This window comes from Oryctolagus cuniculus, chromosome 11 (genome assembly GCF_964237555.1).
Source record: "Oryctolagus cuniculus chromosome 11, mOryCun1.1, whole genome shotgun sequence".
Classification (NCBI taxonomy): Eukaryota; Metazoa; Chordata; class Mammalia; order Lagomorpha; family Leporidae; genus Oryctolagus; species Oryctolagus cuniculus.
Window position 1 is genome coordinate 35346727 of NC_091442.1, and position 27667 is coordinate 35374393.

Below are 27667 nucleotides of genomic sequence, written 5' to 3' on the forward strand. Positions count from 1 at the left end.
CATCGTCGGGCTGGCGCTGTGGAGCAGCGAGTTAAGCAGTGCCTGCATCCCATATTGGTGCCAGTTTGAGTGCCGGCTGCCCCATTTTCCATCCAGCTCCTGCTAGTGTGCCTGGAAAAGCAGCGGAGGATGGCCAAGTGTTTGGGCCCCTGCCACCCATGTGAGAGACCCGGAAGAAGCTCCTGTCTTCGGCCTGGCCCAGCCCCTGCGGCCATTTGGGGAGTGAACTGGCTGATGGGAGATCTCTGTCTCTCCTCTCTCTGTGTAACTCTTTCAAATAGATAAATAAATTTTAAAAAATGCTGTATCACATAGTGAGTGAGGGGATGAGATGTGTGGAACTACATGGCCTGGACTTTGAATCTCCACCTATCAATTTCACAACTGGCTGTGCAGCCTGGGATGAGTCACTTAATCTCACTAAATATCCATTTCATCTATAAATTAGCATGATGATAACTTCCTCAGGTTGTTGGGCAGCTGACACAATATCTGGCATGTAGCCTAGGCTCAGCAAAGGTTAGCTATAATTGTGTTTACTTCTTAAAGAAAAGGTGCTGCTGGAATTAACCTGGAATTTAGCAAGGACAGGATTGAAGCAGATGCCCAGCCTAAGGGAAGAGATCCCTAAAAAGCAGGGTCTTTCTCTGGGCTGTTTCAGTGAGTTAGGAGTAAACATACTCAGATGTTAAGCAAAGAGGTTCTGGGGACTTTGTGATAGTATTTTGATTGGGGTAGAGTGAATCTGTAATCAGATTCTAGGGCTTGCTAAGATTCAAACTCCTTAGGTGAGAGCCACCAAAACTGAAGGAAATGGGAAAATCTAAAACACTCAGAGCAACGTAGCAAAGGCAGTGGGAATGATCTCACGTCTGTTTCTCGGAAAATAGTTAAGACAGTAGAGTCGTCAAGTGATGAATCGTGAGTACAACTGGGACTTAGTCTGCACTTCCAGAAACACTGCTGGCTACTTAAGGGCAAAGGCTTTGAGTTAACAGTGGGAATCAGATTCTGACCTCCATCACAAACACTTCTCTCCTGCCTCAGTTCTGTAATCTGTAAGCTGGGGCCACATTATGAGGATTACTATATACATTCACAGTTTAGTACTATGCCTAGAAAATGGGAAGTAGTGAAAACATGGCAGCTATAGTTAGTATTGGAAATGTATTATCTTAAATCCAAATCATATGCAACAATAGGCCGCTCTGGAGACTCCTGCTGATAAAAGCAATTATATGTTAGCATCTAATGTTTTGACTAACATTTGGTTGCAATTAACAAAACTAAGAAACACCATAAAGTTAGATGCAAATGCAGTCACACCTCCAGTGCTTACATCATTTAGGGCTTACTTTTCAGTTTAAATATATGCAATATAATCTTCAAATGTTCACCTAGTGTCTGCTTGCAAGACTAGTAGGCTCAGGGGACCAAGATGAGGATGGCCTGATTCATGTCTCTTGACCACTGTTGGATCCAATCAAGCAGTACTGCAGACACACACTTCTACAGTCATGTGTCAGTTAACAGGAAACGTCCTGTGTTTTGGTGGTTGCCATTGTATGAACGTCACAGAGTGCACATGCACAAACCTAGATGGTGCAGGTCAACCGCCTGACACGGCGACTTGATCCAGTGATGGCAAGTGGAAAACATCTCCGAGGCTGCTACTGACGTTAACAAAGCACAAGTTTCTTGTTCTTTTTTGTTACTTGAAAGAGTACACTCAAAAATAATGATAAAAAGTATGGTATGTGGGCTGGTGCTGTATGTGCCTCGGTTCCAGCCCTGGCTGCTCCACTTCTGATCCAGCTTCCTGCTAATATGCCTGGAAAGCAGCCGAACATCGCTTTCTTTCAAACTTTTTTTCTTAAAGTAAACATATAGAGTAACACAGTCACTTATCATCAAGCATTAAGTACCATACATGTTAGCATGTGCTATACTCCTGTATGACAGCGACCCCATCACTAGTTTTCTGGAGTCCCTTCTCTATAATCTTGTGGGACCACCGCTGTGTACGCAGCCAGGTGACCCACGTGCCTTTGTGCAGCAGGCACGTGACCATGCGTATTACTGGAAAACCTGATGGTCTTATGAATGAATGGATCTGCCACACCAAGAGTCTCTGAAACCACAACAGGAGCTGGACCCGGTCCCAGCTTGGGGGGAGGGCGAACATGGCCCCAGCAGGCGGCCTGCACCCCTCACTCTGAGCTTCTGCCTCACCCCCAACCAGTCCTGGAGCGACAAGCCTTGGGGACCCCACGTGCCCACCGGACAGCGGCCAGAAGGCAGCAGACTCGAGAAGCCGCGGGCTGCAGGGAGCAGCGCACGTGGAGCCGGTGCGAGGAAGCCCTCGCCACATCATCCACACACCCCCGCCATGCACACTCGCTCCGTCGCAGGTGCTGACGGCCCACGGCCATTTTAAAGGCGGATCTTCGTCCTCCTGGTCCCCCGCGCCCCAAATATCCTGCAGTGAGGAAGCCGGCGACCTCTGCGAGGTGGAGCGGCGGCCAACTCGAGCCTCCTCCCCGCTCTTTGGCCGCACAACAACTGGGCGCTTCCGCCCGAGGATCCAGCGCTCTCACCTGCCCGTCAGCCGCTGCGCCTCCCCAGGCCGGCCCCAGAAGCCGGAACGCACGCAGATGCCCCCGGAGCCGCGCCACCTTTGCCCCGCGCGGACGCAGCGCATGCGCAGCTCTGCGGCGGGCGCGCAGCCCCCTCGGATTCCGCGCATCCGGGTTTTAGGGGAAGTTCTAGGTCAAGGCAAGGACAGGAGGCGGGGTTTGTTCACTGTCAATCTTAGCAGGTTTTCGGAACCGAAGATACTAACACTTCAGATTTAATTAACATATCCAAAGCAAACAGTGCCTGTTTTTCGGTGTAGGATTAGCAAGTTATGTATTGTATGAGTGGAAATAGGCCTAACGCTTCTCAGCCCGGCGTCCCCCCCCCCCCGCCCCAGACTCGACCTAGCACACAGCGCCGAGGCCCCGCCTCTGTCTCTGGCTGCCTCGAAAAGCAGGAGAAACGGAGCTTCCCGTGAGGACTGCGTGGGTCCGGCTGGAGGCCAGGCCGGCGCAGGCAGAGCCTGTCGCGCCCCTGCGCGTCTCCCTTCGGATCCCCCTGGTTCCGTCCAGGAATGTGGTCCTGTACGCAGTGTCAGGCCTCCCTACTTTGTGGCGACTCCAAGACAAAACTTTTATTCTCTTGTGTCATTAAAAGGAGTTACAGAGCACGCTGTGTTTAAGCGAGCTACCTTAAGTTCCTCCGGCACTGTGAAAGCAGCCTTTGCTGTCCAACCTTTCTTACGACCTTACGTACCCAAGATCCCTTCCGTCCTTGCGCTAGGAATTTAACTGTGTCAACAAGACCTACCGCAGAAACCACGTTTAAATTTTCTCTCGATCGTTTCGGCTCTGGCCGGGAACCGTGATTCGTTACCAGCCAATCACATCGATTGCGTGCCCAGCCTCCGCACGGACAACCTCTGCCGCCATGTTTGTTTTGGGCTCCGGAAAGCCGCCATCACAGTCATGGAAGCCATTTTTGTTGTGGGTAGGCTTCTCGCAGCTCGCCTACCGTTTTGCCGCCATCTTAACTCCTGGCAATGGCTTCAGGCCTGCGGCGAAGCTGCCCGGATCATCTTGCGTTCGGGCGGCGGCTGTGAATGCCAAACGCGCGGGGAGATCTGGGAAAAAAAGGAAATTGACGCGAAACTCGAAATCCCCAAGCGCCTCAAAGTTGGCTAGCTGCAGAGCTTGCTGCCTGCCTAGGCTGTTTCCCCAGCCAGGTGCTTCTCCGCCGGGGACCCTGGGCAGTTACAAAACACAAAAGCCAGAACCCAAACCCCACCACCATCCTAGGTAAGCACAGAGCTGACTACGACCCAAGATGTGCCTTGACTTGAACTCGGCTGCTCGCCCTCGCCTCTTTCCCTTTTTAATTTTGCTTTCAAATTTTAGCGTCTTCCTAATTCTCCTCCCTGGGCTTCCACCCCGCTCCGTGTTTTTCAAAGAGCTAGGAAGGTGTTAAACATCAGGGTACGGGATGCCTGCCCTTTAAAGTGAAAATGCGCCGGAGAAATCTGTTTTGTTTGTTTGTTTGTTTGTTTTTAGGACATTTTTTGGAGCCCAATGGATGGGCCAGGGATTTGTATTAAATTATGGCTGCCTGCATCCATGTGTGCAAATGCAGCGTTCTTCCCAGTGTTGGGATGCGACGTCCCATTCATTCACGTACTCACTGCGTTAACTGAGTGTCTAGTTTGTGTTAGGCCATACAAATTCAGCCCAAACGGAAAACCTGTTATGGAGCTTGCACCCCATCACCGTGACGGGTACTGGGTTGGGGTAATCAGGTATTGTGCGGTTCTTAGCACTGCTGTACTACTTTGCTTGCTCCTCTCTCTAACCCATCTGCTGTCCCCCTCTGTCTTTAGGCCTGTGCTAGGCATGAATTGTGTTGATACTTAAATCTTAGGTCTTAGATGTAATCGTATCTGTAAGCCAAGTGACTGGTGCATTACAGCCAGTATTCAAGTGATTTAGGTCCTCCTGGACCAGGTGTGGCCTGCCTGTCAGCAGCATCAGCACCACCTTGTTTGTGAGCTTGTTTGTGCTACAAGACCCAGATGTGCTGACAGCAAATCTTCCCCATGAGCTGCAGCTGACTGGGGAGAGCACTAATTCAGGACATGGGCCCAATCCGCACTTTTTAACCAGATCCACAATGTCTTCTCGGTTTATTGCGTGTATTAAATGCAGTGCATGTTTGGAATAATTATGTAGTCATCATCCAGAAAGCTGAAAAGCCGTTTTACCGGTCCAGTACACATTTATGTAATATCCGTTACAACATCTGTAATGTAGTATTATTTTTAACTCCTAACATCTAGTTTACAGCTCATTTGCATTTGGAAAAAAAAGAAAATGCTTCCTATGCTTCTTGATTTCTTGTGACTTGCATGCATATTTGACTTTTAATTTGTTAACAGTTGAACTCAAAAGTCTGCCTGTGGACAGCAATTTAATACTGATTTGAAAACTTTGGGCTGTGGTTTACCAAATCTTTTGGAGGCACCTTGCTCTCTTCTGCCTCTTCCTTTAATGAGAAATCTGCATCAGGGGTTCTCAGCCTTGGCTGCACAGGACGATCACCTGGGGAGCTTTTCAGGTGCTCCCGCATCAGCCACACTCAAGACCTCCTGACTGTTACCAGGAGCTGGTAGAGTGTGAGAGAACAGCAGGTGGTTTTATGTTTCTCATGTTGCTCTTTGCTAGATTTTTCACTCCTTTATAGTTTTGTTTAAAACAATTGTGATTTTTTGGAAAGAATAATTGGATTGGGAATGTAGTGAACCAACTTCCCGGTATCTGACCAACTTTATTTATTCTATCCTAAGTAAGTTGGCCAGCCGGTCTTTCTCTGTGTCCTCCACGTATTGATTAGAAAAAGAGAAATGAAAGTCCCTGTTGTTTCTTATTTAGTTTCGTGCGAATGGTGTGGGGTGTATTGAACCCATGTTCTGCGAATGTGAGAAATAAAAATGTAGGGTCAATATTCATTGCTTATGATTTTCACATACTGTATCTTATATTTTGTTTGGTATTAGACATGGTGGGTAAGGAAATGAACTCTGGAGCCAGATTCCCTGACTGCAAATCCTACCACTTCCACTTACCAGCTGTGTGACCTAGAACAGATTATTAACTCCTTAGCTTCCTCATCTGTCAAATAGGGTTGAATGCAGATAACTTAATCCAATAGAAATGCTTAAAAATGGTACCTAACTCGTAGTCACAGCTATGTCAAGATTAATTAACAATTGTTATTTTTTATTATAGCTAAGCCTTAGCATCATTTGATGTTGGATTTGTGCATGCAACAGCTGGGGGAAGGGTGCTGCCATCCTGTAACTTTGCAGGATATGCACCTGCTTGACTGTTTGGAAAAAAGGTGGTATAACTAGACCAGGAAGATGCTTTGTGTTTCCTTTATAGTCAGCTTTCTTTAGGTCTATTTGTCATAAAAATAAGTTGCATGTATTTAAAGTGTACAGTTTGGTATCTTCTAGTGTATACACCAGTGAAGCCGTCAGCACCGTCAAGATAATGAACGTGTTCACCCTCCCCAAAGGTGGTTTCTTCCCCTTTTTCATCCGTCCTGTGGCTTTTGTGCAGGCAGCCACTGGCCTATCACTGGAGATGAGTTTGTATTTTCTAAGTTTCTATCTAAATAGAATCTTGCAGTATGTGTGTTCTATGGGAGGAGGAATCTGGCTTTTCCTACACATCGTGATTATTTTGAGAGCCATCTGTTGCTGCAGGTATCAATAACTCATTCTTTTTAAATTACTGAGCAGTATTGCAGTGTGAAGGTAGACAGTAATTTGTTTATACCTTTACCTCTTGATAGGCATTTGGACTTTATTTTTTTTTTTAAAGATTTTATTTATTTATTTGAGAGGCAGAGTTACAGACACAGAGAGGGAGATACAGAGAAAGCTCTTCCATCCGTTGGTTCACTCCCCAAATGGCCGCAATGGCTGGAACTGAGCCTATCAGGAGCTGGGAGCTTCTTCCAGATCTCCCACGCGGATACAGGGCCCAGGCATGTGGACCATCTTCCACTGCTTTTCCAAGCCATAGTAGAGAGCAGGATCGGCTGTGGAGCAGCCAGAACTAGAACCAGTGCCAATCTGGGATGCCAGTGCTGTAGGAGGAGGCGTAGCCCCTATGCCGCAGTGCTGGCTCAGGACTTACTTTATTTTTACATTGCTTATTTGTACATTGTTTTGTTTCTCTCTAGGTTATTTTAATTTAGAAAGAAAGGCTAATTATTTGGTGGCCAACTCTTCTGCATGTGGTGAAAATAAGCAATGAAAATGATAAAACATGTTTGTGTTGGGACTTCACCTTTGCCTCTATGTCGTTTATGAATTACTATTTTATGAATTAAACGTATGGCTTTAAAAATGCAAAACAGGGACCAGCACTGTGACGTAGAGGGTAAAGCTGCCGCCTGTACTGCCAGCATCCCATATGGGCGCCGGTTCGAGTCCTGGCTGCTCCACTTCCAACCCAGCTCTCTGCTATGGCCTGGGAAAGCAGTAGAAGATGGCATAGATCCTTGGACCCCCGCATCCACTTGGGGGATCCGGAGGAAGCTCCTGGCTCCTGGCTTTGGATTGGCTCAGCACCAGCAGTTGTGGCCAACTGGGGAGTGAACCAGCGGATGGAAGACCTCCCTCTCTCTTTCTCTGTCTCTCCTCTTTCTTTTTTCTTTCTCTCTCTCTTTCATTCTTTCTTTCTCTCTCTTTCATTCTTTCTTTCTCTCTCTGTCTCTCCTTCTCTGTGTAACTTACTTATAAATAAATAAATTTTTAAAAATATGTAAAACGGAGGCACCTTTAAGTAGACACGTGCATGTCTAATCATTTTAAGGCTTCTTAAATCTGTAAAGTCTTCTGTTTATGTATTACTTTCCAGAGGCCAAGAACAATAATTCGTGCACGTTAAGAAATCTCATTAGGCTGCAGAATAAAGCTCTGTAAAGCCAAGCCCAAAATGCGATGAAGCTTCCTTTTGTAAGTACATGGTTTTGTACCACTTACATTGGGACTTGATGTAAGCGCATTTCTAAAGTCTTTTTGCTTCTATTATAGAAAAGCAGTGCCTCTTTTTTTTTTAATAGTATTGACATTTTGAGCTTGAATAAATCAGAAGTGTTTTAAAATTGGATATGACTTATGTTAATTATAGGGTAATATATAGAATGTGACTTGTATAACATCTTGGATGTAAAAATTCATCTGTGTCTGTTTTGATTTGCTCTTTAGCTAGAATAGGCTAAAGATCTTTTGCAACTGAAAACCATTTTAAATTGACATTCAATAAGTATACAGTTTTGTGATTTCTGACCAGTGCACTGAGTCCTGTAACCACCATTGAAGTCAGGATGCAGAACACTTTTCATCACCCTTCCCCTTGCTTAAATTCCCTCCTGCTACCTCATTATAGTAACCTATCACTTCTCCACACTTAGCAACCAGTGACCTGTAAAGGTTAGATTTCAAGATGATTGCATTAATGATCATCAGAAGTGTTTTTTTTTTTTTCTCTCTCTCTCTCTGATGAAGGTGACTGGAAAACAGTAGTCAAGAGAATGGATCTTGGGTTACAAAGTGGAATGATGGGGCCTGCACTGTGGTGAAGCGGGTAAAGCTGCCATCTGCAGTGCCTGCATCTGTGTGGGTGCCAGTTCTAGTCTCAGCTGCTCCACTTCCGATGCAGCTCCCTGCCAATACACCTGGAAAAAGCAAAAAGTGGAGGATGGCCCACGTCCTTGGGCCCCTGCACCCACATGGGAGACCTGGAAGAAGCTCCTGGCCTCCCATCGGTCCAGTTTTGGCTGTTGCAGCCATCTGGGAGTAAACCAGTGGATGGAAGACCTCTTTCTTTGCTCTGCCTTACCTTCTCTAACTCTACCTTTCAAATAAATAAATAAATAAATCGGGGCCGTCCCCGTGGCTCACTTGGTTAATCCTCTGCCTGCAGTGCCGGCATCCCATATGGACGCCGGGTCCTAGTCCCGGTTGCTCCTCTTCCAGCCCAGCTCTCTGCTGTGGCCCGGGAATGCAGTGGAGGATGGCCCAAGTGCTTGGGCCTCCACCCGCATGGGAGACCAGGAAGAAGTACCTGGCTCCTGGCTTTGGATCAGCACAGTGCCGACCATAGCGGCTATTTGGGGGGTGAACCAACGGAAGGAAGATCTGTCTCTCTCTCTGTCTCTCTGTCTAACTCTACCTGTCAAATCATAAAAAATAAATAAAATAAATCTTAAAAAGTGGATTGATGATGTGCTGTCTACTGTCCCCTCTGTGGTTGTAAGGACTCTGATTCACAAAGCACCTGCTGGGTGTCAGCCACTGGGCCGAGTGAATACGCATCAGATCTCATGCCGTCCTCACAGGAGCTGTGAGAAACTGTTACTCTATCCCAATTCATAAGTAAGAAAGCCAGAGATTTAGAGGAATTGAATAGCTTGTCTGAGGTCGCATGAACGGGCGGGTTTAGAAGGGATGCGTTTGACTGGAACTTGAGGACATGACTGCACCACACAGGGATGCCTGTGTCTGTTTTTGATAAGGTGTTAAATGAAATAAAAATTGGATGTTGCCTGTTAGTGAGGCATCCCTGCAGTGCCTGGCAAGTATTTTCTGTGGGCATAGCAGGAAGGAGAGGCCCAGATCAGCGGTCCCCTGACTGGATTGAAGGCAGAGCGACTAAAAGGTCAGGAATGTTCTGTGGAATTAATCTTGGTCAATGATTTTAATATTTGAACTACTTTTAATAACAAGAAAAGAAAAGGCTTGATGTTTTGTCACTTTTTTCCTTTGTTGGAGCTTGTTTTGCTTTGTGATTTTTTTTTTTTTTTTTTTAAGATTTATTTGAAAGATAGTTACAGAGAGGCAGAGGCAGACAGAGAGGTCTTCCATCTGCCGGTTCACTCCCCAGATGGCTACAATGGCCAGAGCTGAGTCAGTCCAAAGCCAGGAGGTTCTTCCCGGTCTCCCCTGTGGGTGCAGGGTCCTTAGCACTTGGGCCATCTTCTACTGCTTTCCCAGGCCATAGCAGAGAGCTGGATTGGAAGTAGAGTAGGCGCTCATATGGGAATGCTAGCACTGCAGGGGATGGCTTTACCCTATATGCCACAGCACTGGTCTGCTTTGTGTTGTTTTACAAGTGGAATTTGACATTCCAAGTTGTCTTATGACTAATAGGAAAAGCTGATTCTTTTCTGTGCTGATGTTGCCTTTTCAAACTTTATCGAGGTTGTCACCAGTAAGACCTCTGTTCACTTGTCATTTTTCCCTTGATCTCTTGTTAAAGTTTGTGTGATTCTTTCTTTGTTGTTGGGATTTTCGGTGAAAAAAAATTAGTGGGTGCTATAGGGTGAGAAACAGTGAAATTATTTCTCATTATTGAATTATAGTTGTAAGTTCAGAAGTTCTAGGACCTTTGTTGTTTTCTATTTCTGCTCCCACAGCTGATGAAAGTTTTTTAAGATGATATACAAATAATAATTTTCTGGATGAAATTGGAAATCCAGAGATTAGAAGCTTAGTTATTTCCTGGCCTTTTTAATCGTAGTAGTTGCTTTCACTTGTGACATAGGTCAGCAGCCCTAAAAGGAAGACAAATGGAATTTCAGAGTGCCTTAGATTTTCCCACAGAATAATCTACAAGGTCACTGACTTTCTTTATTAGAGTTTATCTCTGCTGTGTATTGAAATGACAGGACAATCATGTGATATTTTTTAATCTACTTCTCTCCTAAAATTAATTTTCTGAAGGGTCTTAGGGCTTTTCCCTCCCTACTGAAGACACACATGCTTGCGTATTTGGTGGGGTCATGCACTGTCGAAGTCTCCTCTTCGTGATAGAATGTCCACGTTCAGGCCAGGGGAGGTGGACTCGGATGCAGTACAGAGGATGAGATGTTGTTTGTGAGATTTATAGTATGGTTTAGTTCCTCAGTGTGCTTTGGTAAATTGCATGCTTTCAGACACTTGGAAAGTTAATCTTTTGGGAGATTGTATTAAACTTCTTAAAAACAAGCAACAAAATAAAAATGACACTGAATTTAGACTTCAACTAACAACTCTGGTGGCAAAGATGTTCTGCCATTTATGCTTTAAACCCTGCTCTCCTGAAAGCAACTTTGAGGGCCTAGGAAAGTAATTCTAGAAAATTTATTTATTTAGGGGTTGGCACCATGGCGTAGCAAGTAAAGCTGCCACCTTCAGTGCCAGCATCCCATATGGGTACTGGTTTGAGTCCTGGCTGCTTCACTTCTGATCCAGCTCTGCTGTGGTCTGGAAAGGCAGTGGAAGATGGCCCAAGTCCTTGGGCCCCTGCACCCACATGGGAGACCCAGAGGAAGTTCCTGGCTCCTGACTTTGGATCAGCCCAGCTCCGGCTGTTGTGACCATCTGGGGAATGAACCAGTGGATGGAGGACCTCTCTCTCTCTCTGTCTCTCTAACTGTATCTATAACTCTGCCTTCCAAATAAATATATTTTAAAAAATTTATCTCCATTTTGTTTGAGAGGTGGGTAGAGATCCATTTGCTGGTTCACTCTCCAAATGCCTGCAACAAGTCTGGATCCCAAAACTCCATCCAAGACTCCCATGTGGGTGGTAGGGACTCAGGCACCCCCCCAGCCATCGTTGGCTGCCTCCCAGGGTGCATGTTAGCAGGAAGGTGGATTGGCAGCAGAGGTGCTAAAACTTGAACCAGGCATCCAGACATGGATATGGGTGTCCCAAACAGCGTCTTTACTGCTATGCCAAACACACACCCCAGAAAGTAATTTTTTTTTTTTTTTTTTTTTTGGCTAACTCTACTTTGAACTGCACACCTGCTCTTGCCCCTTCTCCACCAGATGCCTCCACAGGGCAGCCAGAATGCAGTTCTGCAGTTACGACCACAGGCAAACCTGAAGTCCATCAGTCCCAGAAAGTAATTTTTTTAAAGATGCCATTGCTTTCTGTGTGTGTGTGTGTACGTTTGGTTTTCAGTGGTCAGCAAACAAAAGTTTAGAAAAGCCTCAACGTACCCAGATTTAAACAGAGGCTAATAATATCTTTTTGCATTCAGATAAATATTAGCGTGTCAGTATTTTGAAGCCATCACCCCCAAAATTTATGCACTGAAAAAACTCACCTTTATGGTTTTAACCATTCCTCTGATCTTTTGGCCATTACATTGATAACATTGGTAGATTCAAGCAAACTTCTGCTGCACACCTGTGCCAAGCATCAGTATTAAAGTGGACAGGAATGGACCCTGACCCTAGGAAGCTTACAGTTAGGCAGAGGAGAGAGACTGAGGACCTGAGTTACGAGGAATTCAGTGAGCTAAGTGTCAGAGTGGAAGTGGTGCAGTTATGGCCCAGAGTGGGAGTGAGTCAATCTAGAGATTTGTACAGGATCCAAGCAACTGGTATTATCTGAGTTGAGTTTTAGGGAAAACTCCCGTTTGGACAAAGCAGGCATTCCATAGAGTAGCATGCATGGGCAGAGTATGGAGAGCTGGAACTGCGTGTTCAAGGGCATCTGCCAGGAGCTGATTATTGTCCATAATAGATGTGAAGTTGCCTGCACCATGAGATGGAGGTGTGGGCCGTGACACAGGTGGAGAGGGATGCTGTGGTAAGGCCCAGGGAAGAGTCTTGAGTAGGGGATTCCTGTTCGGATACCTGTAGTGATTGTTTTTGGGATATAGAAAGGTAAGGATGGAGATGGGAGGCACTTGTAGAGGATGTGGTTGTTGGAAACCCTCAGGATAAGCCTCTCTTTTGGGTTGGGATCTTCTGGCATCACCATGTGCCCTAGTCTCTTTGGGCTGCTATAACAAAATACCTTAGACTGGGTAATTTGTAACCAATGGTAATTTGTTGGTCATAATTTTAGTGGTTGGCAAGTCCAGGGTCAAGGGGCTAGCAGCTTCAGAGTCTGGTGAGGGCTCACTCTCTGCTCCAAAGATGGCTCCCTCTTGGGGGAGTTCAATTGAGCCTTTTTTTTTTTTTTTTTTTTTTTTTTACATATTTACTTATTTTGAAAGAGTTCCAAGGAGGTAGAGAGCTTCCATTTGCTGGTTCACTCTCCAAATGGCTGCAATGGCCAGGGATAAGCCAGGTTGAAGCCAGGAGTTTTATCCAGGTCTTAACATGTCAGTGGCAGGGCTCAAGCATTTGGGCCACCTTCTGTTGCTTTTCCCAGGCCATTAGCAGGGATTTGAATCAGAAGTGGAGCAGCCGGGACGCGAACCAGTGCCCATAGGGGATGCCAGCATCACAGGCAATGGCTCTCCCCTGTATGTCACAACACTGGCCCCCAGCGTGAGCCTCCTTTGTAAGGACACTGACCCTATTCATGACACTGGAGGTCCCAAAGGCTCCACTTCTAAACACTGTCATTTTGAGTATTAGGTTTCAACATGAGAATTTTGGAGGGGACATCCACATTCAGACCATACCACCATGTAATGATTTTTCCTGCCCGTGGGAAGCAGATGGAACCATCTGTGACTCATCTGTTCTGTTTCAGGAGACAGGCTGTGTGCCTGCAGTAAGAGAAGAGAGCATGTGCTGTCCACGGATTCCCTGGCAAATAGTTCTTCTGCATTGGGACATCACACTTCTCAAGTTGTATAAAAGAGTTCTTGAGGACATGTCCCTCACCTCCCCAGAGAAGATAAGTGATTCCTGATTGGACATTGCCTGGTAGTTGCTAAGCCATCAATGACAGCAGGGATCTGGAATTGCTCCCCCTCCACTGCCTTCTGCCTTCCAGACCTGCAGGGACTTGCTGGGAGACAGGCCCGCTCTTCTCTGGAAACCACCTCTGCCCATTTTTCTCTTGGATTATTTTATTTTGGATACTCCTCCTTTGCTGGTTATGTTTTTCAAATGTCTCTTCCCAACTCAAGACTCTCCTCCTCCTCATTTCTTAATGGTGTATTTTGATAAACAAATTATAACTTTTAAAAGCTTTTTATTTTGAAGTAATTAAAGATTCACAGGAAGTTGCAAACAACATACAGGGAGTTCCTGTGTGCTTTCACTCAGTTTCCCTCAGTGGTAACATTTTTCTATTTTTTTTTGAAAATGTACAATTTTGTTTGTTTTAAAGATTAATTTATTTATTTGAAAGAGTTGCATAGAGAAGGGGAGGGGGAGGGGGCGGCGGCGGGGGAGGGGTCTTCCATCTGATGGTTCACTCCCCAGATGGCTGCAAAGGCCGGAGCTGCGTTGATCTGAAGCCAGGAGTCGGGAGCTTCTTCCGGGTCTCCCACGTGGGTGCAGGGGTCCAAGGACTTGGGCCATCTTCTGCTACTTTCCCGGGCCATAGCAGAGAGCTGGATTGGAAGTGGAGCAGCCGGGATTTGAACCGGCGCCCATATGGGATGCCAGCGCTGCAGGCAGCGGCTTTACCCACTACGCCACAGCCCCAGAGGTAACATCTTACATAATTATAACACAAATATAAAAACAATCTACATTGGTTTAGGCTATAGTTTTTTTTTTTAAAGATTTATTTATTTGAAAGGCAGAGTTATGGAGAGAAAAGGAGAGACAGAGAAAAGTCTTCTATCTGGTGATTCACTCTCCAAAAGATTACAGCAGCTGGGGCTGGGTCAGGCCAAAGCCAGGAGCTTCAGCCAGATCTGCTACATGGTTGGCAAGAGCCCAGGCATTTGGGCCGTCTTCTGCTGCCTTCCCAGGTGCACCAGCTAGAAGCTGGGTGAGAAGTGGAGCAGCCTTTACTCAAACTGGGAACCATATTAGGATGCCGGCATCACAGCTGGTGGTTCAACCTGCTGCACCACAACACTGGCCCCCAATGTATAGAGTTTATTAGATTTGACTTAGCTATTTTTTTTTTTTTTTTTTAGGATTTATTATTTAGGGGCTGGCACTGTACTTTAGCTAAGAAGGCTTATCCCACTATACCACAGCCGTCAGCACTGGCATTGCATATGGGTGCTTGTTCAAGTCCCAGCTGCTCCGTTTCCTGACAAGATCTCTGCTAATGAGCCTGGGAAAGCAGAAGAGAATGGCCCATATGCTTGGGCCCCTGCACCTGCGTGGGAGACCTGGAAGAAGCTCTTGGCTCCTAGCTTCAGTCTGGCCCCTCTCTGGCTGTTGTGGCCATTTAGAGAGTGAACCAATGTATGGAAGATTCTCTCTCCATCTCTCCCTCCCTCTCTCTCTGTAACTCTGCCTTTCAAAAAAAAAATAAATCTTTAAAAAGCCCTTTTATTAAAAAGAGATAGTATTTATTTGAAAAGCAGAGTTAACAGAGAGAGAAGGGGGAGAGACAGAATCTTTGCATCGGCCAGAGATGGGCCAGACCGAAACCAGGAGCTTCTTCGGGGTCTCCCATGTGGGTGCAGGGGACCAAGTACTTGGGCCATTCTCTGCTGCATTTCCAGGTGCATTAGCAGGGAGCTGGACTGGAAGTGGAGCAGCCAGGACTCAAACCGGCACCCGTATGGGATGCTGGCACCACAGGCAGGCTTTACCCAGTATGCCATGTCGCGTGCTCCAGATTTAGCCAATTTCACATGCATTCATTTAGTTTTGTGTGGGTTTTTTCATATGTGTGAATTCGTAGCACTGACTGCGCAATCCATATATGGAACTGTCCTTTTGCCACTTGTTCCTTCCTGCATCCTTACAGCCACACCACCAGCTTCTGCATCCCTAACCTCTGGCAACCACTAGTCTGTTTCCCATCTCTATATTATTTCTTTCTTCTTCTTTTTTAAAAGACATGTATTTATTTATTTGAAAGAGCAACAGAGGGATGCTCGCATCACATATCTGCTTGCCTGATTCAAGTTTCAGTCCCTCCACTTGTTTTATTTTTATTTTTATATTTTGAATATTTTATTTATTTGAGAGGCAGAGTTAGAGACGGAGGGAGAGAGAGAGAGACACCTTCCATCTACTGGTTCACTCCCCAAATGGCCACAAAGGCTAGAGCTGAGCCTATAGGAAGCTAAGAGCCAGGAGCTGCTTCTGGGTCTCTCACGCGGGTGCAGGGGCCCAAGGACTCAGGCCACTTCCACTGCTTTTGCAGACCATGGCAGAGAGCTGAATTGGAAGTGGAGCAGCCAGGACTCAAAGTGGCACCCATATAGGATGCCGGCACTGCAAGCGGCGCCTTTACCAACTACGCCGCAGTGATGACCCCTCTACATATACTTTTGATATTGGCTTTCTCCATTCAGCATAACTTCCTTGAGGTACATTCAAATTCTTGTGAATTTGTTTATCCCTTCTCCTTTCTGAGTAATAGCCCATTGTATGAACTACCATGGTTTGTTTAAGCATTCACCCACTGAAAGGTAGCTGGATTGTTTCCAGTTTCGGGCTGGTAGAATTTGTGTATAGGTTTCTATCTCGGGGATAACTTCTCAGGAGTGTGGTCTTGGGGTTGTGTGGTAACTCGGTGCTTAGATTCCTACAAAAGTGGCAATCATTTTGTCTGGAGTGCGTGCAGCACACTTTTACAATCCCACCAGTACATGAGATCTGTTCTGGCCACATCCTCATCAGCATTTGGTGTTTTTGCTATTTGTTATTTGCCTTCTGGTAGGTGCATATCTTAGCATGGTTTTATTTTGCATTTCTCTATTGGATAAGAATGTTGAGTATCTTTTCATGTGCTCATTTGCCATTTGTATATTCTGTTTGGTGAAATATCTGTTCATGACTTTTGCTCATGATTAGATTATGAGTATTTGGTTGATATTGACTTTTTATATCTATTTTTTAAGATTTATTTTATTTATTTGGAAGGGTTACAGAGAGACATAGAAAAAGAGAGAGGTCTTCCATCTGCTGGTTCATTCCCCAGATGGCTGCAATGGCCAGAGCTGTGCTGATCTGAAGCCGGGAGCCAGGAGCTTCTTCCAGGTTTCCCACGTGGGTTCAGGGGCCCAAGGACCTAGGCCATCTTCTACTGCTTTCCCAGGCCATAGCAAAGAGCTGGATCAGAGGAGGAGCAGCCAGGGCTAGAACTGATGCCTATATGGGATGCTGGCGCTTCTGGTCAGAGCTTCAACCCGCTGCGCCACAGCGCCAGCCCCTTTAAGCTTATTTATTTATATGCAAGGCAGAGGGAGAGACAGAGCTATCTTCCATCCACTGGTTCACCTTCTCATGCTGCAAAAGCCAAAGTTAGGCTGGGCTGAATTTGCATCCTGGTCTTTCTCATGGGTGCTTGGGACCGGAATCTCCATCCTGGATCCAGAATGGCCACTATAGTGTCTCACATGGGTGCCCAGGGCTCAAGTACTTGGGCCATCTTATGCTGCCCTACCAGGCACATTAGCCCAGAGCAGGATCAGAAGTGGAACATCCAGGACTTGAACCTGAGTTCTGATAAGGGATGCCACATCCCAAGCAGCAGCTCAACCCACTGTGCCACCACGCTGGCCCCTAACTTGAGTTTTGGGAGTTCTTTATGTATTCTAGATATAAATCTTTGTTGGATATGTGGATTGCAAATATTTTCTTCCATTTTCTAGAAAAGTTTTAATTTTAATATGAAATATACCATTCTTTTCCTTATGGTTTATACTTTTTGTATCTGCTTAAAAAACACTTTCTTAATCTGAATTCATAAAAATATTCCCTGAAAGGTTTGACTTTTTCACATTTGAGTTTTTAAACCATCAGTAATTGATTTCTGTGTATTGTGTAAATTGTGGCCCAATTTCATTTTTTCCCCAAATGGATGTAGGCAGTTATTTGAACACAGTTTGAGTGAATAGTCTTTTTGTTTCTCCCTAATTTACAATGCAATGCCTGTCACATCATTTCCATAAATTCATGGATTTGTTTCTGGTGTGTGTAGACAGTGCTTTCAGCTTGTTTGTCTACCCCTTTGCTGGTTCATTTATTTATTTTCCACGGCATTGTAGTAGTTTTCCTGAATCTACTAAGACAATACACTTTCCCTCCTTTATTTCCCCTGTCTCCTAGAAGAGTTTCGTCCTTTTTGCTCTTCCTCAGGTTCAAGGTTGTTGTTGGAATTGCATTAAGGTAATAAATCAATGTGAGGATGTCTCGTACATGTCTCTTTTATTTCTAGACATTTCTTACTTATGGGGTGCTAGTTTATATTTTCAGTTCTACATTTTCTACCTGTTTCAAAGAAATTAGGTTTTTTTTTAAAAGATTTATTTATTTATTTGAAAGAGTTGCACAGAGAGATCAGAGGCAGAGAGAGAGAGGGGTCTTCCATCTGATGGTTCACTCCTCAGATGGCCACAACGGCCGGAGCTGTGCTGATCCGAAGCCAGGAGCCAGGAGCTTCTTCTGGGTCTCCCACGTGGGTGCAGGGGCCCAAGGACTTGGGCCATCCTTCACTGCTTTTCTAGGCCATAGCAGAGAGCTGGGTTGGAAGTGGAGCAGCTGGGACTCGAACCGTGTGGGATGCCGGCACTGCTGGTAGTGACTTTACCTGCTACACCACAGTGCCAGCACCCCCAATTCAGTTTTTTAATATGATTTTTCTAGTGTTAGACTGACCTTGCACTCATATACCTAACTAGGTTCTGATGTTTGGTTGGTTGTTTTCTTTAAGTGGGTTGCTATATTCAGATTACTTGTATTTGTTTAGAATTGTTACCTCTGTATTCATGTGTAGAATTGGCTGGAGTTTTCTTTTCTTATACTGCTTTTATCTGATTTTGCTCTCAGGGCTCCTTACAATGTGTTGTGGGTGATTTCCCTCTTCCATTCTTTGTAAGAATTCATAAACTGGCATTTTTATTTATTTACTCATTTTTGCTTGAACTGCTTTTGGATTGTAGAGCTTTGGACGTGGAAGAATGGAAGAGGGATGGTCATTTAGACCAGTAGTTGAGGCACCCGTGTCCATTATCAGAGTAACTGAGTTCAATACCTGGCTTTGGCTCCTGAGTCCAGCCTCCTGTTAATGCAGACCATGGGAGACAGTGGTGATGGCTCAAGTAATAGGATTTACACCACATGCCTGGGAGACCTGGCACTGCGTTTTTCTAGCCCAGGTGTCATTTCTGGGGAGTGAACCAGCTTATGGGTGGTAAGTGGGCTTGATCTCTTTCTCTCTCTGCCTTTCAAATATAAAAGTAAGTGAAAATAAATAACAGAAATAGAAAAGACTTTAGAGATTCATCTGTGCAACCTCACTGAGGCAAGACTAATTACTGAGGCTCAAATCTAGCAGATACTTGTTACTATAACATGACTCAGCAGTTTTACCATTCTAGAAATCCTTATTCTGAAGTAAAGGTAACAGTCATTTTATTATCTAAAACAAATGGCTCAAAACTTTTTTTTTTAAAGATTTTATTTGAAAGGCAAAGTTCCAGAGAGAGAGACAGAGAGAGAGAGATCCTGTCCATCCATTGGTTCACTCCCTAAATGGCCCCAACAGTCAGATCTGGGCCTGGGTGAAGCCAGGAGCCTGGAACTCCATCCAGGTGTCCTGCGTGTTGCATTAGGAAGGATCTGTATCTGAAGTAGAGTAGCCAGGACTTGAACTGGAACCCAAATGGGATACCAGCATTGCAGGTGGTTGCTTAACCTGGTACACCACAACACTGACCCCAGCTCAAAGCATTTGCACTGAAGTCTCTGCAAAACCATGAGATTTTGGCTGGCGCCGCGGCTCACTAGGCTAATCCTCCGCCTAGCGGCGCCGGCACACCGGGTTCTAGTCCCGGTTGGGGCGCCGGATTCTGTCCCGGTTGCCCCTCTTCCAGGCCAGCCCTCTGCTGTGGCCAGGGAGTACAGTGGAGGATGGCCCAGGTGCTTGGGCCCTGCACCCCATGGGAGACCAGGAAAAGCACCTGGCTCCTGGCTCCTGCCATCGGATCAGCGCGGTGCTCCGGCCGCAGCGCGCCGGCCGCGGCGGCCATTGGAGGGTGAACCAACGGCAAAAGGAAGACCTTTCTCTCTGTCTCTCTCTCTCTCACTGTCCACTCTGCCTGTCAAAAAAAAAAAAAAAAAAAAAACCATGAGTTTTTTTAGGTCCATCTGATTAAGTTTAAGAATGGCGAGAAGAAAGGAAGCTAGAGGAGACAGGCACTGACTGCACATAGAAAGTCTGCAGGAGCAGACTAAAGATTCCAGAGGTCTGAGGTGGAGAAGCTCCATGTAGGAGCCAGCAGATCAGAGGGACATTGTGCAGTGTATGAAGGCATGGCAGTTTTGATCTGGAATGCCAAAGAAATATTCAGTCTATGGTATTTTTGTGAATACTGGTAAGCATTCCATTTTTTGGAAAATTTCCCTAAAAATAGCAAACTAGAGAGATGGTGTGTGTGTCAGTGACTCAGCTGCAATTATCTAAAACATTTCATCCAGCAGACATTTCTTGAGCACCCTCTAGTGTTAGGTGCTGCTCTGAGAGCTGCTCACCTATGCGCACGTACTCCTTCTACCCTGGGCAAGTGTGTGACTTCCCTGTGGTTGGGGCTTAGCAAAGTGGTTTTGTTAGTTTTGGAATTTGGTACACTATTTAACTCACTCCCAGCACCTGTGACTTAGGCTGCAGTGAACCAAAGGAAAGGTGATTTTTTAAAAACCTGAAATGACTTAGCAAGAATGCAAGTGCAAGATCTATGCAACTGACTATACAGATATGTTATAAGCTTTATCTTGGTGAAATTCATTTGCTTTTATTCTATATATGCAGTGTGCCATATTCCATAGCATAATCATAAATTAACTCAAACTACATTTTCTTTATAGAGGGTTTCTTTCTGTCTTTGAGTAGCAGCAGAGAACCACTACTCATGCAGCTTTATTTGAAGTCACACTTCTGGTTGGGGACTTGACAAGGGGAGGTGTCTAAGGCTGTGATGGTCCAGTTAGCCATCGATCTTGGCAGTTCTTTGGGGACAGATGGTGCTAGTTTGTCCTCAGTGGGTCTGACAAGAAATATGCAAGTCTTTGGCTGAGCTGTCAACTGTGAGACCCTGGCTTGGTCCCATAAGATCTTGTTAGGGAAATTGGGAAGAGAGTAGATGGTCTGCAAGATTCTTTTAGCTCTACAATTGTGAATTTTTGAGTCTGTAAATATTATAGAAACAAGTGCACAAATTATAAACATTGAGGCAGAGTGCCTCATGTTGTTAAAAACAGACTAAAATATTTGAAGTATACATTTCCTTTTTCCCTTATAGCTTATTTACTTTAACAGACCATATCATTTTATATAAAAACAGATGCCCTTCTGTTCTGTATTCTTACAAATTGTATTTTTGAGATTGGATTTTGATGATACTCTGAAAAATCCAGACATTATAAAGCAAATGTAGCCATTCTTGCTTTACTGATGAAAGTAGGAAACCAATCAACACACACACATACACACATACACACACACACTCACACACACTTTATTGTGTGTTAAAAATGTAACCTTCACTGTAATATGGCTTATAATCTATCCAAGGGCAGATATAGTGTGAAAACCTTGCACTGGACTTCTGTGTGGTCAGCCTGTCCTTGAGTAAAGGAAGGCTATGCAGTGAAACCAGTACATATTTAGCAAAATGAGTTCACACGTGCTTCACCTTAGGTTGGGTACTTGCTGACAAAGTCTTCTCCTTCTCTTTCTAGCAGATCCACTTAAGTACCCTTTAAGTATCCCCACTGGGGGACTCCTTAAACCCTTAGTAAAGTCACTCAACTCTGATTAAATATATTTAAGGAGGCTGATTTTAAAATATAAAACATAAGCAATATAATTTTAGTGATCTAAGTAAGGTTTTTCAGGACAAACTATAAATATTTTCATATACATATCCTGATTTTTCTAGGAGCTATTTTTTTTTAACAAACTTATTTGCACTTTAGTTTTAAAGGTAGGGAGAGACAGAGACAAACAGAGATAAACAGAGATCTTTCATTCTTTTATTCATTCCCCCAATGCCTACAACAGCCAGGGCTGAGCCATCACCTGCGACCTCCTATGGCATGCATCAGCAGGAAGCTGTAACTTGAATGAGGCATTCTGATGGTGGGATACAGACCTCCTATGCGCTGACTTTACTGCTGGTGCACCTCTCCAAGTACATTTTTTTTTCCCATGTATACCTATGTCTAAAAGAGCTTGCCAAGATTGATGTTAAACATTTTCTAAATTGTATGAATTATATTGTTCAGAGAATGGAAATGAACAATTAAAAAGACTTAATAAAGATTTTTTCCATTTTAAAAATTAGAATAGAATCTTATCAGATTATTTAAAAAACTATAAAAATTGTTATATTTAAAAAAACAATCACCCATTTACCAAGTATTGGGAATTATGTGCATTGAAGGCTAGTGTTTAGAAATAATTATATTGGGTGTTTTATGTGTCTTTAGTCTCTTCAGTAATTTTGAGTTACGTATTTCTATTTTAATTAATTTATGGGGCAGATAGAGACAGATACACAGACAGTGACAGATGGCCCCTTTCTTCTGGTCCACTTACCAAATGCCTAAAACAGCAGGGGTTGGGCCCAGGTTGAACTTGTGAGCAAAGCTGGCAGCGGGGAAATCAATCCAGATTTTCCTTGTGGGTGACAGGAACCCAGCTAGCCCTCACTGCTGCCTCCCAGGGTTTGCATCAGCAAAACACTTGAGTCAGGAGCCAGATCCAGATGTCAAAACACAGCTACCCTGATCGTGAGGCACTGATGTCTTAAGTGACTTCTTGACTGCTAAGCCAAAAAACCCTATTACTGAAGAAATTCAGGACACAGAAATATGTGTTTTCCTTATTAAATAAAAATACCCTAAAACTGGGCTGTACATTACCATAGCTGCTAATCACAAGTTGAATAGAAATAGCAGAGCAGACGCTCTTGTCTTCATGTTTGAGGAGAAAACATTGTCTTTCACCATTGGGTATGATTTGGTTGTGAACTTTTCGTATCAGGTTTAGAGAGATTCCCTTCTATTTCTGTTGTGTTGGATTTTTTTTTAATGTGGGATACAATTTTTTTCTTTTTTGTATTTGAGATTATCATGTGTGCTTTATTATAAACATGATATATTGATAATTTTCAGATGTTAAACCACCCTTGCATTCCTGGTATGACTTTAACTTGGTCATGGTATATAGTCCTTTTGTATGTTGAGGATTTTTGTGTTCTTCATAAGGAGTAATGCCATGTAGTTTTCTTTTGCTACCTCTGCCTAGTATCTGTATCAAGATAATACTGATCTCTTAGGATGATTTGAGAGATTTTTCTTCTGCTTCTAAATAGTTTGTGAGGATTGTTATTAATCCCTTAATCATCTGATAATATACCAGGAAGGGCATCTGGGCTTGTGCTTTTCTTTGAGGGAAGTTTTCAAGTGTTAATTCAAGATAGTATTTGGTTAAGAGCAATTAAAAGTGAACTTTCATCTCAAAAATAATAATTGGTATTGTTCTGATGACCTAATAATATCTACCTAAAAAGATTTTGATGTGCCTAATTATAGCTTTCTTTTTTCTTTTCTTAAAGGTATATAGTTACTCTGGAATCAGTAAGCCATGGCATCTAAGAAATTTGCTGTTAAAGTAAGTAATGCTTAACAGTTTTCTTTAAAATGATTAACCACTTTCTAATATTACTGAGTTCTATGTTAACTGGAAATTGAAGTTCTGAACTTTCTACTCTTTCTGTTCTTTACATTTGGGACTCTGAAATTTTTAAGTAAATGCACTGAAAATTCTATAGTTTTCGAATGAGATGGAGGAGAAAATTATCTGGTTGTGAGGAATCCCTTATTTAGGTCTTAAGATGTTTTTTGGTTATAACCTGGTCTTTAGTGTTAGAAATTACCATTCCCACTGCATTATAGTGGCATGACTTCTGATGATGATAAAGCTGATAAAAGGTCAAAGTAAAAGAAACAGACAATAAATACTCAACTGTGTATGCTAGGAGAGAGTCCTCTTGCCTGCCTTCAATTTTTCTCTTAAAAATATCTCATCTCTCCCTCGGTGGCTAAGGTTGAGACCTTCTCAGGTGTGGAGGGATGGGGGAACCCTGTGTGAGGGGTGGTGGGGAAGGCAAGGAGAAGAATTGATAAATGGGTAGTATAAGATCTTAAAGATGCTTTGCACTTGTATATGTTTGCTATTCTTTAGGGCATTTTCTGTATCCTACTGTTATCTCAAGTACATGTTCAACACATAAAACTACAAATAAATTACAGTAGCTACTTGACTGGGTTAGATACATTTAATGTTGCACTTTTTTATTTTTAACCATGTCAATGCTTACTTAGGTTTCCCCAAATACTTAAAAATTTAACTTCCTACAGTTATTTCTTTTGTCAATATGTTGTATGTATTTCTGTGAGAGTATGTAAGTGGTGAACTTTCAGTGTTTGTAATATTTTGGTCTTACTCCAGAAAGAAATCTGCTGTTTCTACTGAGAATGCTTTCATTATCTATAAATACTTAAAACCATCTTAAAACTTAGTGATTTAAAATATCAGTCATTTTATTATCTCATGATCTTGCAGGTTACCAAGAAACTGTCAGTTGGATGATTGCCCCCCCCCCTTTATTTAATTGAAAGAGTTACACAGAGGAGAGAAAGAGGAGGTCTTCCATCTGCTGGTTCACTCCCCAATTGGCCGCAATGGCTGGAGCTGTGGCAATCCGAAGCCAGGAGCCAGGAGCCAGGAGCCAGGAGCTTCTGGGTCTCCCACACAAGTGCAGGGGCCCAAGGACTTGGGCCATCTTCTGCTATTCCAGGCCATAGCAGAGAGCTGGATGGGAAGTGGAGCGCCAGGTCTCAAACTGGTCCCAGTATGGGATGCTGGTGCTTCAGGCCAGGGTGTTAAACTGCTGTGCCTGATTTCTCTTTTTTTTTTTTTTTTTTTTTTTTTTTTTTGAATTAAAAATTTGAGAGGCAGAGAGAGAGAGGATGGAGAGAAAAATGGAAAGAGGGTAGGGGAAGGTCCTTTCTGTTGTTTCACTCCTCAGATGCCCACAGTGGGGCTGGAGCCAGGAGTAAGAAACTCAATCCAGGTTTCCCACTTTGGTGGCAAGGACTCAACCACTTGACCCATCAGCTGTTGTCTCCCAGGATCTACATTAACAGGACGATGGAATCAGGAGCCAGAGCCAGGGATCTAATCCAGGTATCCAGTATGGGATGTGAATTATCTTAGCCACTGTGTCAGATACCTATACCTAATTTTCCCTTTTGATGTTACCTGGGGCGGCAAATATCTACAGACTCAATCTGGGTAGAACATCAAAGATGGCACACATGTAGCTGGCATTTGATGCTGACCATGGTTAGAATTTCACATAGGTCTGTAACTTGTTGTCCTTCAATTCTTACCCAGATGGCTACTCTGTATGACTAGGGTTTCTTCTAGCATGTGCTTACAGGGAATTTTGGAGTACATCCCTGGAGACTATCACAGAAGTCTACTGTTGGCCTGATGTGATTCCTTTCTTAGTTGTCTATTTTCTCTCTGGTCACTGTTAAGGTTTCGTTTTTTTCCTTGGGATGCTACAGTTTTTTTCTATGAAATCTCTAGACATAGACTTGATTTTGTGTGTGTGCGTGTGTGTGTAGCTTGGGATGCAGGGAACATCTTTAATCTGAAGACTCAGATCTTTTAATCTGAAGACTCAAATCTTTTATCACTTTTGGAATATTTTTGACCATTTTTTCTCAGATATTCTAATTCTCCCTGTTCTCTTCTGGCCCTTATTTTTTTTTTTTTAAGTTTGTGGATACTCTCATACCATGGTTTCTGATATGCTAGAAGAGTGAGATTAACTTATTCAAGGCTGATCTTCTGCAGGTTATCTGCTTAGAAATGGACAGGGCTTCTTTTTGAAACTGTGTGTGGCCCAGTAGGATGGACAGTACTACCCAACCACAAAGCTTGGAGCCCAGGCCTCTAATTATGTCAAAGATAGATCTGCTGATTTCTAAACCATATCCACAGAAGTGGCAGATTCTGCTACTATATTGTTCCATTTAAAAAAAAAAGATTTATTTATTTATTTGAAAGGCAGAGTTTCAGAGAAGCAGAGGCAGAGAGAGCGAGAGTGAGTGAGAGGTCTTCCATCTGCTGGTTCACTCCCCAGATGGCCGTTAATGGCTGGAGCTGTGCCAATCTGAAGCCAGGAGCCAGGAGATTCTTCTGGGTCTCCTACACAGATGCAGGGTGCAAGGACTTGAGCCATCTTCCTCTGCTTTCCCAAGCCATAGCAGAGAGCTGGATCGGAAGTAGAGCAGCCGGTGCTTGAACCGGTGCCCCTATATTGTCCATTTTATAATATCTACATGGCTTGGACCCCAGCTTTTAGATAAGGCAGGCAAGGGAATTACCCCCACCATGAGTTTCAAGCTGGCAGGATGGGGATGTGTCTATTTTTGTCTCTACCAGTATCTCTTAAAATCTGTTTGTTAGAGTGTTTTTTTAAGATTGAGCTATGTCAGCCGGCGCCGCGGCTCACTAGGCTAATCCTCTGCCTTGCGGCGCCAGCACACCGGGTTCTAGTCCCGGTTGGGGCGCCGGATTCTGTCCCTGTTGCCCCTCTTCCAGGCCAGCTCTCTGCTGTGGCCAGGGAGTGCAGTGGAGGATGGCCCAAGTGCTTGGGCCCTGCACCCCATGGGAGACCAGGAGAAGTACCTGTCTCCTGCCATTGGATCAGCGCGGTGTGCCGGCTGCAGCACGCCGGCTGCGTTGGCCATTGGAGGGTGAGCCAACGGCAAAGGAAGACCTTTCTCTCTGTCCACACTGCCTGTCAAAAAAAAAAAAAAAAAAAAAAAAAAAAAAAATCTATGTCTTTGAAAGGCAGAGTTGAGAGAGAGAGAGAGAGAGAGATGGATCTTCTGTCTGCTGGTTTGCTCCCCAAATGGCTGCAGTGGCTGGAGCTGGGCCAGTCTGAATCAGGAGCCAAGAGTTTCATCTTGGTTCCATTCCTTTCCAAAGCTCATTAGCAGGAAACTGGATAGGAAGTGGAGTGGCAGGGGCTTGAACTGGCCCAGAAATGGGATGCCAGCACCACAGGCAGTGGCTTTACCACTGTGCCACAGCGTTGACCCTTGTTATTTATTAATATAACCTATATTTGAGGTCTATTGATTGAAATATAGGTTCCTGCTGGATTCCCGGAATCTTTCAGTTAATAATCTCTGTCCATGAATGCAAAATGTCCAATAATTATCTCATTGTTTTAATTATGCATGGACTCGAGTATCATTACAGATTCAAGGGAAACTTGGAATATAAAAATAAGAGAATAAACTGAGTAAACAAACTCAGGTCAGAGAGATTCCTGGGAGCAAAGGAAGAGTATATCATAATTTGTGTCATCTGACCAGAAAAAGGAAGATATTATAACAAGATTGGGATATTATGACGGAGGGAAATTCCTGAGAATAGGAAAGAACTTTTGTAAATTGAAAACATGATAAAAACCAAAATAAAATGTGGAAAGACCATCAAAGAATACAGCCCAGAAAGAAAAACAAAAAGAGATCAGATTTTTAAAAAAAGGAAGAAAACACAAGAGAATTAGAGTTTTAGTCTTGATATGAAAATGTGGACTTCTAGAAAGGAAAACAAATCAAAATGATGGCGAGGAATGCTAAAAAAGAAGTAATACAGCAAAATTTACCACAAGTGTAGGACACAGTGTTCCTATTTGGAAGGACTATAAGTAAGTACTCATCAAAGTCAACGAAAAAGAGTTGTACTAAGGGATGTTGTCTGAAATTTCAGAACACTTGAAATTTAGAGAAGATCATAAAATCTGCATAAGGAAGATCAAGTGGAGACTGATCTCAACGGGTTTCTCAACAGCAGCAGTGAGTAGATGTAGTCTAAGACAAATAATTTTCAACCCAGAGTTACCTTCACAGCCCACCCAACCTTCAATCACATATTGTTGTGCAGTAGAGACATTTTTACAGATGCAGTGTGAAGAAAAATTCCTTCTGACATACATGGAATTCTAACATGGGGAGTACATGCAGAAACAATCAGGTATGGGATCCAGCAAAAAAGGAATCCAAAAAGTAAGGGCCTAAGCAAATCCCACGGTGAACTCTGTACTCTTGGGC

At 43.9% G+C, this 27667-nt stretch overlaps 1 protein-coding gene across 1 annotated transcript in view; it reads left to right on the forward strand.

Annotated features, from left to right (window-relative positions):
* Positions 1-3700: 3700 nt before the first annotated feature.
* SLX4IP (SLX4 interacting protein) overlaps positions 3701-27667 on the forward strand; it is a 195704-nt gene continuing 171737 nt past the window's right edge. Inside the window, 2 exon segments of the mRNA XM_008256377.4 lie at positions 3701-3875; positions 23083-23138. Of these exon segments, the coding sequence (XP_008254599.2) occupies positions 23112-23138 (27 nt within the window). The 5' untranslated portion in view covers positions 3701-3875; positions 23083-23111.